Below are 13,900 nucleotides of genomic sequence, written 5' to 3' on the forward strand. Positions count from 1 at the left end.
GCCGCAGAGACCCCCCCCCCACCATCTCCCCCAGTCCCAGATACTTAAAGCTTCCCAAGGCCACTCACCCCCGCGTGTCCCCCCTCCGCCACCTCCTCCTGGAGCCCCTCGGGGGGTTACAGCTATCGACAGCAGCGCCGTGGTGGTCAGGAGGGGGGGATGGAGCCCCCCCCCAGCCCAGCCGGGGGGGCCTGGGCTCATCACCCAGCAGATCTGATTTCCTGACACTCCATTTTTACTTTCTGTGTTTCATGAATAAAATCAAACGAGTCAATTCCCTCTCGGGAATTGGATGCACATCAGGGACCCCCCCCCCCGCCCCCCAAGGCAAAGGCTCCTGCAACTTGTCCCTCCCTGGCACGCGTGGGGAGGGGGAGACGCGTGCCCGCGTGTGGGGGTGGCTCTGCGTGACCCCCCCCTCGCCGTGTCCATCCATTGCAGAGCATCTGTCGGTGCTGGAGCTGCTTCAAGACAAATGGGTTTGTTTTGATCAAATCCGGAGCAGGGCGCTGCCCTGGCCCCCCCCCCGCCCCGCCCACGCAGGCGGCGGTGCTGAGGAGGGGGCACCGGGGGGGGGCTCAAAGCTGGGGGGCACAGACATGACCAAGGGGCATGGGGTGGGCATGAGGGTGTGGGAGTTTCCTGCACGGGGATAACCCCGGGAGATGCTCTGAGCCCCGACCCCCCTGCGCTGAGGGTCCAGGACCCTCCCCCGCTCCCAGAGCTCCGGGAGGGGCGGGGGTCTGCCCAGCCTTGTGCCCACCGGGTGCCAGGGAAGGGCAGCAGAGCTATTCCTGCCCCTCAGCTCTTTGGGCCTGTTGGGGAGAAACTTTCCCGGTTTCTTTTGGGGGTCAGGAGGGAGCTGGATGGGTGGGGGGACCCCCCTGGTCTCCCCCCGGCTCCGGTGGGCGCCTTGGACTGGGGGTCCCAGTGCCACATCCCAGCAGGACCGTGCTGGGGGCACTGGGCCAAGGGGCCGGGGGGGCTGCACCCCCAGGACAGTAGTGACAGCCTTGTCCTTGTGCAGGAGGGAGGGACCCCCGGCGTGCGGGGGATCCCCAGAGTGTGGGGGACCCCCAGAATGTGGGGAGCCCCGAGATGCCACCCCCCGTGCCACGGGTTTGCTGGCAGTGCCAGCTGGGTGACACTGCTGTGTCAGGATCAACCCCTGCTGGATGGACAAACTCTCCCGGCCCAGTGGGTGCCTGTCCCTATTTTGGGGGCTCCCCAGCCCCCCACCCTTGGTGGCTGCTGGCAGTGCTGGCACAGGCAGGGGGACGAGCCCACCTCTGATTGCAAGTGACACCCCCCCCTGCCCAGCCTTCCCCAGCCTCCTGCGTTATTTTTATTTCATTCCATTATTTCTTGTTCACTGAGCATTCAATTTTGGGGGTCCCTCTGGGGGACCCCACTGCTGAGGGTCTCAGCAGCCCCCCAGGCACACCCACGACCCTCAGCTGGGCACAGCTGGATGGAGGAAGGGCCATTCTCTCCACATCCCCCGGGGTTGTGCCAGGCAGATGCCACCCTCGCCCCGGCGTGCCCCATGCCCTGGCTTTGGGGTGACCCCACCCAGTCCTGAGCAAGATCCAGCAGCGGAGGGCAATGCCGGCCCTGGGTTGGGCAGGAACAGGCTGGAACGGGCAAGAACAGCGGGATGAAGCCAGGGTGGGATGGCTGAGTGCCACAGCAGGAGCAGGACGGGCACCAGGGTGCCCTTCCTCCCGCTGCTCCATCCCTGCTGCCTTTGCCACGATGCGCCCCGCCACACCCGCTGCGCCCCTGCCTCGGTTTCCCTCCTTTTTGGCACAGGCAGGTGAGGCAGCGGCTGTCTGCGAAGCACCTGAGTGTTGCTGGCATATTTTCCTCCCCGGATTAACCCTTCGCTGGAAAATCCTGCCTCGCTCTGCCGGTGGCCATGCCAGCTCCGCGGCGCCTGGCGCCCCGCGGTGCCAAACTCATCCACTCCGTCCCTTCCCTCGCCTTGCTGTCACCCAGGAGCTGTCTCCCGACAGATGGCTTTGCTCTTAGCAGATGCTGCCAGCCCTTTCCACACAAGGACGCCCCAATCCCACCTCCCCAGCTCCCATTTTTAGGGAGAATTCACCCAGTTCGGGCTCGGAGGTGCGCACCACATTTGGGGCCGCAAGAGCGAGGACATGAGGTTTGGGTGGTGCTGAGCCCCACCTGGCCGGGGGTCCCCGGGGGTGCTGAAGCCCAGGGCTTGTCTGCAGCGAGCCGGTGCCCAGCCGGTGCCCGCGGGGCCGGGATGGGCTCCGTGCCTCCCCCCGGTGCCGTTCCTGCGGCTCCCCGAGCCGGCCGCCGTTGCGGCGGGTGCTGTGTGCTCAGCATGGCTGAGCTAATCTATCGCCAAACAAACACACACTGTTATTCCGAAAGAAGGTTTCCAAGCGACTCATTTCCCTTTTTTTAATAACTCTTCCCTCTGGTGCCCTTTGCACCCCAAGCTGGGAGATTCAATAAGGCTGGAGCCTGGAGCGTGGCTGGCGCAGCCTCAGCGAGGAGGGGGAGCAGCGGCTGGGGAGGGGGGGGCGCCCAGGGGTGCCCCCCACCCACCCCTGCGCTTCCCGGTGCCGATCTGGCTCCAAACCAGGTCCGGTTTTATTGCTTTTTTTCCTCCTCACTCCTGTTTTTAATTGCCAGTTTTCCTCCGGGGACTGGCAGAGGTGGCCGAGCTGGGATGGGGAGGGGAGGGGGGGGCTCAGGATGGGAGCGACAGCAGCCCCCAGCTGAGCCCCCACCGCTAATCACCCTCTTGCCAATTAACACACCCGGATTAACGACTTTGCCCGCCCTTTCTGCATCCACAGCTCCTCCTCTCAAGGAGCCGAGGTCCCCCCGCAGGCGGTGGCCCCGAGCTTGGGGGTGACACCGCGCTGAGCCCCCCCGCCCCAGCCCCCGGCCTGGCCGAGCTCCAGCCTCGCCGCGGTGCCTGGCTCAGCCTTCGCGCTCGGGCGCTGGAGGTAAATGGCCCAGGAAAGATGAAGCTTCCTCTCCCGCCGCTTGGATTGCTGCTGAAGGAATAATCACATCCCCGTGGCCCCCAACCCACCCCCCCTCCCCCCGTTTTTTTTTTTTTTTTTTTCCCCTGTTGCAAAAGGAAAAGTCATTGTGGAGGAACAGAGCAGGGACGCGAATCAATCCCGAATCAATTCCCAGCGCTCCCCGCTGGGCACAGATCCCGTGTGACCCCCCGTGACCGTCCCGGGGTTGGTGTCACAGCCGGGGAGACCCTCTCGTTGTCCCCTCAGGCACAGGACAGCAGAGCCTGGCCTGCAGCAGGCAGAGCAAAGCCTCACCTGGCACTTGCAAGAGCTCACCTGCAAGAGCTGGGTGAAAAAGGGGCGGGATCCAGCCCTGGGGGGCACCACGAGGGTCCCGGGGGGCTGCAGGGACACGCTGTCCCCTGCTCCAGGTGGCAGCCAGCGCCTGGCGGCGGTGGGTCACTGTCCTTGTGACCCCAGAGGAGCTGCGATCCCAGCGATGCCCTTGAGGGTCCCCAGCGCTCCTGGGGGGGGGGGTCTCTTGGAGGGTTTTAATCAAAATCTGCTGTGGGGGGGTGTGGGGACAGCGTGTCTTTGCTGCTTCCCCCACTTCCCGGGGGGGACAGATCCCAGCTGGCACTGGGAATGTCGGGAGATATGCAGGGATGGGGGTCTCAGCCAGGGGAGAACCCCAAAATTTAGAAATCCTTGGTTCTTTAACAATGGATTTTTGCTTGACACAACTAATAATCGGTGAAAAGGTGATCCTCCCAAGTACAGTGTTACTCCCCGTTATTTTACATTCAGAATTTTAAGTTTTTAGTTCCCCCACTCTGGTGACCTTCGCACTGGCCCTGTCTCATCCAGGGAGGTGGGAGGGGGGGGCTGGGAATGGGATTTATGATTCCTCCTGATACGATCTTATAAAATTTCCCGGGCACACTCGAAATTACATTTCCATAGCTCAGGAGCAGCGATCTCTGAGCGCGCCAATACCTGCCACTTTTATGGCTACATTTATTGCAATAATAAAGTGAAACGGTGAGGCAAGGGCTGGGGGTGCCTGGGGGGGGGGGGCAGAAGGTGGGGGCTGCGTTGCTGAGGGCCTGGGGTGCCCCGATTTTGGGGGAACTCGGGTGAAGCTGCTGCCTCTCTGCTCTCACCTGCTGAAGAGCTGGAAGAGGGAACCCCACAGATTGTTCTGCTGGGGGGAAACTGAGGCAGGGCTGAGGAGTGGGAGCATCCTGGGGGGGGGGCATCCCTGGCACTGGAGACGTGGGAGTGATGTGGGACATGTCCCTGCTGGCTGTGCTCCCTTGTCCCCACGTGCCATCCTCGTGAGCTGTCCCCACGTCCTGCTCTGAGTGACCAGGAGGAGCCCCCCACCCCAGTGACCCCCACAATGAGCTGGGTCCTTCTGGACTCAATCAAGGGGGTTCCGGGCCTCTGGTCAGCTCAGGGAGCTGCTGGGTGACAGATGCCACATGTCCCTGTCCCCCGCCACCCCCGTGTCCCCTCTCTGCTGGCTGCTGCCCACCCTCCCGCACCCCCTCTCCCCCTCCCGCTCCGTTTATCTCCTGTTTTCCCATTCATTCCCTTTTCTCCTCCAGCCCAATGAGTCACACAAGCCCCGAATCCTTTGCCTGCTGCCGTCTCCTCCCTTCTATTATATTTTTTTCCTTTGCTCTTAACAGCACTTTCCTTTTTCACCCGTGGGGGGAGAGACTCGGGATGTACATTTTTCCCGGCTCCCCCCCTTCCACCTCCCAGCTCCTACCTCACCGTGAAACCCTTAAAAGTAATAAATAAATAAAACAACGGCTGAGGAAAGAAAAGGCAGGAAACGAGTGACAGGGAAAAGGAACCAAAACGAAAGAAAGAAGGAGGAGGGAGAAAAAAAGTCCTACTCGGGCTATGAAATATTTATTAGCCAGCGCGTGCCGAGCGCGTTAATAAAGCTGCAGCATTTGCATATTTTTTTTCTTTCGGCGAGGAGCGAGGTGTCTGTTTGGGGGGTGAAGGCACAGCTGATCCAAAGCTGATCCCCCTGGCCCCCTGCGGGTCCTGGTTCTGCTCCGGGTGACACCAGCACGTCAGTGTCACCAGGAGTGGGACCCCTGCACAGGGCTGGAAGGACCTTGTGGTGGGTTTGGTGGGTTTGGTGGGTTTGGTGGGTTTGGTGGGTTTGGCTTTGGTGAGCTCATCCAGGCTCTCCTCTGGCTGAGGAGGTGCTGCTGTCAGATTCACCTGTCCTGGTGCTGGGGTGCCCATCCCAGTGCTGGGGGTGCCTGGCCAATGTTGGGGGTGCCCATCCTGGTGCTGGGGGTGCCCATCTCTATGTTGGGGTACCCTTTCTCTGTGCTGGGGTGCCCCATCTTGGTGCTGAGGGTGCCCATCCTGGTGCTGGAGTGCCCATCCTGGTGCTGGGGGTGCCTGACCAATGCTGGTGGTGCCCATCCTCGTGTTGAGATGCCTATCCCTATGTTGGGGTACCCTTTCTCTGTGCTGGGGTGCCCATCTTGGTGCTGAGGGTGCCCATCCCAGTGCTGGGGGTGCCTGGCCAATGCTGGGGGTGCCCATCCCAGTGTTGGGGGTGCCTGGCCAATGCTGGGGGTGCCCATCCCAGTGTTGGGGGTGCCTGGCCAATGCTGGGGGTGCCCATCCCAGTGTTGGGGTACCTCTTCCCAGTGCTGGGATTGCCTATTCTGGTGCTGGGGGTGCCCTGGCCAATGTTGGGGTGCCCATCCCAGTGTTGGGGTACCCTTTCTCTGTGCTGGGGTGCCCATCCTGGTGTTGGGGGTGCCCATCCCAATGCTGGGGTGTCCATCCTGGTGCTGGGGGCGTCCTGACCAATGCTGGGGTGCCCATGCCAGTGCTGGAGGTGCCCCTCATGGGGCAGGGGGTGTCGTGCCCACCTGCCCACCACCCTGTCAGGGGTTGTGCACGGTGTGTCCTGACTTGTCCCTGGGTGTCACCTCTTCCCCTGTCCTTTTACCCTTGATCCTCGAGAGCAGCCATCGCGGGGAGGGACCAGGTGTCACCTCCCCCGTGTCCCCAGCGGTGCCCAGCAGCACATCTGTCCTGTGCCCTGGCACCAAGGGCTCCCCAGGATGGTCACTTGCAGCTCGGTGTGGCAGCAGCACGGCCGTGCCCTGCATGTCTGGGAGGGATGGGGACAGCGTGGCTGTGACAATGGGGACAGGTAGGGGACAGGAACAGCTGGCAGTGGGGATGGGGACAGGAACAAGCTGGCAGTGGGGATGGGGGCAGCGATGGGGACAGAAACAAGCTGGCAGTGGGGATGGGGACAGGTAGGGGACAGGCAGTGGGACAGGCTGGTGGTAGGAATGGGGACAGGCTGGCAGTGGGACAGAGTCAGCCTGGCAGTGCGGTGGGGACAAATTGTTGGTAGGGATGAGGACAGGCTGGTGGCATTGATAGGGGCAGACTGGCAGTGGGGATGGGGACAGGATGGCAGTGAGGACAGGGACAGGATGGCAGTGAGGACAGGTTGGGTGTAGGGATGGGGACAGGCTGGCAGTGGCAATGGGGACAGGATGGCAGTGGCAATGGGGACAGGCTGGCAGTGGGGATGGAGAGAGGATGGCAGTGGGGATGGGGACAGGATGGCAGTGGCAATGGGGACAGGCTGGCAGTGGGGATGGGGACAGGATGGCTGTGGGGATGGGGACAGGCTGGCAGTGGGGATGGGGACAGGATGGCAGTGGGGATGGGGACAGGCTGGCAGTGGGGATGGGGACAGGATGGCTGTGGGGACGGGGGTGGCACACAGGGAGCAGGGGAACACGTCACCCAGGATGTGCAGCCACACTGAGCACCTCGCTCCATGCGTGTGCGTGTCACCATGTGTGTCACCCTGTGTGCGTCACCATGTGCGTCACCATATGTGTGTCACCACGTGTGTGTCCCTGTGTGTGTCACTGTGCATGTGTGTGTCACCACGCGTGTGTCACCATTGGTGTCTCACCATGCATGTCACTATATGTGTGTCACCATGTGTATGTCACCATGTGTGTGTCACTGTGTGTGTCACCATGTGTGTCACCACACATGTCTCTGTATGTGTGTGACTGTGTGTGTCACCGTGTGCATGTCACCACGTGTGTGTCACTGTGTGTGTCACAGTGCTGGTCACCATGTGTGCCACTGTGTGCATGTCACGGTGCATGTCACCATGTGTGTGTCACCATATGTGTGTCACCACGTGTGTGTCCCTGTGTGTGTCACTGTGCATGTGTCACCACGCGTGTGTCACCATGTGTGTCTCACCATGCATGTCACTATATGTGTGTCACCATGTGTATGTCACTGTGTGTGTCACCATGTGTGTCACCACACGTGTCTCTATATGTGTGTGACTGTGTGTGTCACAGTGCTGGTCACCATGTGTGCCACTGTGTGCATGTCACGGTGCATGTCACCATGTGTGTGTCACCATGTGTGTGTCACCACGTGCGTGTCACCATGTGCGTGTCACCATGTGTGTCACTCTGTGTGTCACCATGTTTGTGTCACCGTGCGCATGTCACCATGTGCTTGTCACCATATGTGTCACCATGTGCCACCATGTGTGTGTCACCCTGTGTGTGTCACCATGTGCGTCACTATATGCATGTCGCCATATGTGTCACCATGTGTGTGTCACCACGTGCGTGTCACCATGTGTGTCACTGTGTGTGTCACCACGTGCGTGTCACCATATGTGTGTCACCACGTGCGTGTCACCATGTGTGTGTCACCCTGTGTGTGTCACCATGTGTGTCACTATATGCATGTCGCCATATGTGTCACCATGTGTGTGTCACCACACGCGTGTCACCCTGCGTGTCACCGTGCACGCGCACACCCCTCCGTGCTCTCATCCCCACGCAGGCCACGCAGAGCCGCCCTTGCCCACCCAGCCGCACGCGCAGCAATGCACGCGCCCCACAGCGCCGCATTATTCGGGCACACACCTGTGTCACCCAAGGGCACACACCTGTGTCACCCAAGGGCACACACCTGTGTCACCCACGCTCACCCGGAGCCTCGGGAACAGCCACCCCGCAGCTCTCCGTGCTCCCTCACCCGCTCGGGCTCGCCGGGCGCTCCCGCAGCCCCGCGGAGCCGCATTAGCACCCGCGCGGCGCCGGGAGATAAATGGGAGCTGTCAGAGGCACCTTGTTTGCTGCTAACCTTTGGAAATGCCACCGCGCCCCGGGCGGAGCGTGCCGGGGGGAGCGGGCCCGCGGGGATTGTCGCTCACCACCTCCAATTAATCTCCCGGCGCTAACGAAGGCGTCGGGGTGACAGGGGAGAGGCTGGGTTGACCCCGCGCCCGTGGGGTGAGCAGGAGACCCCCGAGCAGTGGGGCAGGGGCCGTGCTGCCAGAGGACCCAAAAAGGTGTGGGGACAGGGATGGGAATGGGGACGGGGACAGGGATGGGAACGGGGATGGGGACAGGATGGGAGTGGGGATGGGGACGGGGATGGGAATGGGGATGGGGACAGGATGGGAACAGGGATGGGGACGGGGATGGGAATGGGGATGGGGACAGGATGGGAATGGGGATGGGGATGGGATGGGAATGGGAATGGGGACAGGGATGGGAATGGGAATGGGGACAGAGATGGGAACAGAGATGGGGACAGGATGGGAATGGGGATGGGGACAGGATGGGAATAGGGATGGGGACAGGGATGGGAACGGGGATGGGGATGGGGATGGGGATGGGGACGGGGACAGGATGGGAATGGGGATGGGGACAGGATGGGAATGGGGACAGGATGGGAATGGGGACGGGGACAGGGATAGGAATGGGGGTGGGGACAGGGATGGGAATGGGAATGGGGACAGGGATGGGAACAGGGATGGGAACAGAGATGGGGACAGGGATGGGAATGGGGATGGGGACAGAATGGGAATAGGGATGGGGACAGGGATGGGAAAGGGGACGGGGACAAGGTGGTGGCAATAATGGGAACAGGTGATGGTAGGGACAGGGACAGGCTGATGATGGTATTAAGGAGGAAAGGATGGTGGTAACAACGGGGACAGGATGGTGATAGTAATGGGGACAGGGTGGTGGCAGGGACAGAGACAGGCTGGTGGTGGGCATGGAGAAGACTGGCCATGGGGACAGGCACAGGCTGGCTGTAGGAATGGAAGCAGGTTGGCAGTAGAGATGGGGACAAGCCTGGGACAGGGACAGGCTGCTGGTGGTGGAGATGAGGCCTTTGCTGGGGCTGTTGTGGTGCTCTGCTCCCCCCCAGTGCTGGCAGGGCTGTTCTGCCATCATTCCCAGCCCCTCTCTCAGGGTGCTGGAGCTCATCCCAGCCCACACCGGGGCAGCCAGGCCCCCCTGTCCCCCCCCCTGCTGCTCCCCTCCCCTCCACCAAGGTGACCGAGGGTCTCGGGGGAGCAGCTGACGGCGCTTGGCCCCAACAGCAAATGGGATGTGAGTGGCCATCACTGCCGGGCCTGACAAACCAAATTGATGCCGAAGGCACCGAGAGCCTTCCCGGTCCCTCTGCAGCTGCCTCCAGCCCTTCCCTCACCCCCGCCCGGCTCCGTGTGCTCACGGGGGGTGCCTGCGGACACACGGCAGCCCCACACGGCTACAGAAGGGCACGCGAGGGGCTGGAGAGCAGCGAAACCACGAAATAACACTGTGGGGACCGTGATGGGGATGAGGATGAGGAGGGGAGCAGCGGGGATGTGCAGACCCAGCGGTGCATGTGACAGTGAAAAACAACCAGCTCGGGTAACCTGCGTGGCAGCAGAGCCCCTCACGCCACAGAGCCAGGCAGGGCCACGGGTTTTGGTGGGAGGGGGGCGGCACTGGGACCCCCCCCCGTGGACTCGCCACGCGTATCCAGGAGGTTCAGGAGCACGGGCGTGCGGCTGCACCCCGACGGCACAGCAGGAGCATTAATATTTAACGCGAGGTGTACGGGACCTGCCCTGAATGCCGACAGCTCTGCCAGGGCGCAGGGGGGTGACCTTGGCTCCCCTCGGCGCTGCCGTGGCCCAAGCCCCCCCTGGCCCTGCTCATCCCCGCAGGCTCCGAGCCCCCCGGCCCGCCGGGGCTCCGCGGGGGCTGCGGGCAGCGAGGGTCCCCCCGCATTCCCGGTGCCGCAATCGATCGCCCTGGCTGCATCGCAGCCGCTGCCCTGCTCTGCAATTCCCTTTCATCCCCCGCTCCCCCCAGCAGCTCCTGCCGAGGGACTGGAGGGGTTGGGGGGATGCCAATTTGGCCCCTCGCCCGCAGGGGATGGGGCACCTCTGTTCCTGCAGGGATGGGGGGTGTTTGTTCTGTCCGTGCCCAGCCCCTGGCTCTGTCCCGCAGCCCCCAGGAGCACAGCGAGCGCTGCCAGTGTGTGCCACCCTCTGCTGCCACTGCCTGCCCGTCCCTGTCCCTTCCCTGTCCCTTCCCTGTCCCCTCCCTGTCCCTCCAGCGATTCCCATCACAGCCTGTCCCAATGAAGAACATCACACCCCCCCTCACCCCCGCAGGGAGAGGGGGATTGGAAAGGGAAACTGAGGCAGCGGAGGAAGGGCACAGGCACCTGCGGCACTGCTGGGGACCGGCCTTGGCTCCCAGCCCTGGCTGAGATGGAAATTCAGTGCAGAGCTCAGAAACCTCCAGAAATCCTTCCCGGTGGTGGGTGGGGGGGCTCGGCAGGATGCGCTGCCGTGCGTGCTCCCCGTGGGCTGCAGCCCCCAGCCCCTCGCGGGGGGGGGCAGGAGGACTTGGGGGGGCTCCCAGCTGAGGGGTCACAGTGGGGTGTGAGGGGTCCCAGGCCAGAGACGGAGCAGAGTTGGGGTGCAGACACCACCCCCCTGCCAAAATCGCAGCTCCCTCAGCTGGGGGCGCCCCTCTCCCGCCCCCCCCTCGTTATCTCGCCATCCCGGTCCTGCCCCCCCTCTCCGGCTGGAGAAGGCGCCCGGCTTTGAAGCTGCGTTGAAATATAGATAAGGGCGAAGGCAGAGCTGGGAAAGAGCCGGGGGGAGCGGGGGGCTGGCCGGGCTGGGGGTGCAGGGATGGATGCTGCAGCTGTGCACCACACTGTGCCCCCCCGATGGGCTGAAAGACCCCAAATCCCCTCCCCACGGACGTGGCGGGGCTGCATGTCCTGCCCAGGGTTCCTCTCTCTGGTGCAGCACAACCAGAGCAGATTTAGGGGCTCAGCCTAAATCGGGGGGGGTCCCAGGGGTGGATCAGATCCCTGGCTCGGCAGAGGGTGTGGAGATCCCTGGGCTCCCCCCGTGGTGCTGCTCCATCTCTGCAGGGAAAACCCGCACTGAGACCCGCCCAGCCACGGAGGAGGGGGCGTGGGGGGCTCACCCCTCTCTGATGGGGCTCACAGGACCCCCTTTCATTCCCGATGGGAACCATTCCCAAGCAGGAAACGGCATGGAGCCGTTCTGCAGGGTGAGCGATGCCAGGAGGAGCCCCCAGCAACGACAGGAGCCATTCCCTGAGCCTGCCTCAACTTCCCACCAGAGCACAGCCCCCCCCACGCTCCCCCCAGCCCCTCCAGCTGCTGCCTCTGCTCACCGCCCCCTCCCCACTCCCCCTCCTCGTTCCTCCCGGGATCCAGGTCATCCAGAGCAGCCAAGCACCTGCCAGCTCAGGGCGACAGTGATTGACGAGGCCGGGGCTGCTGGAGCAGCTGGCAGGGCAGGAGGGCACAGCGGGCACCCCGGGAGCAGCAGGATGAGGGATGGGGGCACGGGGGGCAGCTGGGCAGGGGGGTGAGGGACAGGCCTGGGGTCCCAGGTTAGGGCTGGCATCTGGCTCTGCTCGCTGGTGTCCATCCCAGCCACTGGGGGAACCTCGGGAAGGGGCTGGGGTGGTCCCGGCCCAGCTGGGGCAGGCATGAGGATGAGGAGGGAGGGGTAGGTAGAGGATGAGGAGAGTGCAGGAAGGAGGATGAGGAGGGGGCTGTAGGTATGGGGATGAGGAGGGTGCAGGAAGGAGGATGAGGAGGGGGCTGTAGGTAGAGGATGAGGAGGGTGCAGGAAGGAGGATGAGGAGGGGGCTGTAGGTATGGGGATGAGGAGGGTGCAGGAAGGAGGATGAGGAGAGTGCAGGTGAGAGGATGAGGAAGAGGCTGTAGGTAGGAGGATGAAGAGGGTTCAGGCTAGAGGATGAAGAAGGGGCTGTAGGTAGGAGGATGAGGAGGGTGCAGGCAGAGGGAGGAGGAGGATTCAGGTGGGAGGATTCGGAGGGGGCTGTAGGCAGGTGGATGAGGGTGCAGGAAAGAGGATGAGGAGGGTGCAGGCAGGAGGATGAGGAGGGAGCTGTAGATAGGAGGATGAAGAGGGAGGAGTAGGTAGAGGATGGGGAGGGTGCAGGCAGAGGGATGAAGAAGGGGCTGTAGGTAGGAGGATGAGGAGGGTGCAGGAAAGAGGATGAGCAGGATGCATGCAGGAGGATGAGGAGGGTGCAGGTAGAGGGATCAGGAGGGAGGAGTAGGTAGAGGATGAGGAGGGTGCAAGCAGAGGGAGGAGGAGGGTTCAGGCGGGATGATGAGGAGGGGGCTGTAGACAGGAGGATGAGGAGGGAGCTGCAGACAGGAGGGTGAGGAGGGAGCTGTAAACAGGAGGGTGAGGAGGGGGCTGTAGACAGGATGATGAGGAGGGGGCTGTAGGTAGGAGGATGAGGAGGGTGCAGGAAGGACGATGAGGAGGGTTCAGGTGAGAGGATGAGGAGGGAGCTGTAGACAGGAGGATGAGGAGGGGGCTGTAGACAGGATGAGGACGGGACTGTAGGTAGGATGATGAGGAGGGGGCTGCAGGTAGGAGGATGAGGAGGGTGCGGCACGGGGCCGAGGAAGGGCGCAGGCGCCGCTCACGCACTCTGCCCTCTCTCCCCAGACGGTGTGCGCTGGCGGTCACATCTCCAAGACCCTGGGCTACCTGGAGATGGGCACCTCCGGCCTCCTCAAGGACGTCCCCTACGGCACCCTGAAGCCCCCGGTGCTCGACCCCGGGCGGCTGATCCCGGCAGAGCCCCCCCGGGGCGCGGGGACACTGGCGGGCACCGGCCGCAGCCCCTGGGACTGGCAGAAGAACCAGACGGCCGGGGAGCTGCTGAGCCCCCGCTCCCACCGCAAGCCCACCCTCAAATCCAGCCGCACCAAGAAGATTTTCGGTTGGGGAGACTTCTACTTCAACATCAAAACGCTCAAATTCAGCCTCCTGGTGACGGGCAAGATCGTTGACCACATCAACGGCACCTTCAGCGTCTACTTCCGACACAACTCCTCCAGCCTGGGCAACGTCTCCGTCAGCATCGTGCCCCCTTCCAAGGCGGTGGGCTTCGAGGTGCTGGTGCCCGGCCCCCCAGCACTGCCGCGACCACCGCCCCCTCCCCAGCAGAGCACCCTGCCCGAGGGGCGCCCGGCCAAGGCGCTCAATTGCCACGTGGAGTACGAGAAGACGAACCGGGCGCGGAAGAACAAACCGTGCCTCTACGACCCGTCCAAGGTGTGCTTCACGGAGCACACGCAGAGCCACGCGGCCTGGCTCTGCGCCAAGCCCTTCAAGGTCATCTGCATCTTCATCTCCTTCCTCAGCATCGACTACAAGCTGGTGCAGAAGGTCTGTCCCGACTACAACTTCCAGCACGACAATCCCTACTTCGGCTGACGGCAGTGGGGAAGGGGGTGGGTGGGGGACGAGGGGGGGTGTTGGTGGCACTCGGGGTCCCCTGTCACCCCCACAGCAGCCTCCTCTTCATTGCTCTCTGCTGGGTGGTGGGATGGCCGGTGCTGGGGGTCCTGGAGCCCACCCAATGCCATCCCATCACTGGGATTGAGTTGGCTTGGGGAGTTGCAGGTTTCCCCCCCAACCCCAAAATGACATCCCATCCCTGCAGCACAACGGG

At 63.1% G+C, this 13,900-nt stretch overlaps 1 protein-coding gene across 1 annotated transcript; it reads left to right on the forward strand.

The window, feature by feature from the left end:
• Positions 1 to 12,693: 12,693 nt before the first annotated feature.
• Positions 12,694 to 13,877, forward strand: NXPH4 (neurexophilin 4). Its single transcript, XM_041401215.1, has 3 exons — positions 12,694 to 12,708; positions 12,889 to 13,344; positions 13,390 to 13,877. Exons 1-3 carry the CDS (start codon positions 12,694 to 12,696, stop codon positions 13,660 to 13,662), a joined length of 744 nt encoding a protein of 247 aa, XP_041257149.1. The 3' UTR covers positions 13,663 to 13,877.
• Positions 13,878 to 13,900: the final 23 nt, after the last annotated feature.

Source organism: Onychostruthus taczanowskii, unplaced genomic scaffold, assembly GCF_017590055.1.
Source record: "Onychostruthus taczanowskii isolate IOZ18803 unplaced genomic scaffold, ASM1759005v1 scaffold188, whole genome shotgun sequence".
Lineage (NCBI taxonomy): Eukaryota > Metazoa > Chordata > Aves > Passeriformes > Passeridae > Onychostruthus > Onychostruthus taczanowskii.

Coding starts and splice junctions, on each gene's coding strand:
- NXPH4 (XM_041401215.1), top strand. Junction 13,345..13,389: donor CGGTGGGCTTCGAGGTGCTG/GTGCCCGGCCCC, acceptor CCCCCTCCCCAG/CAGAGCACCCTGCCCGAGGG.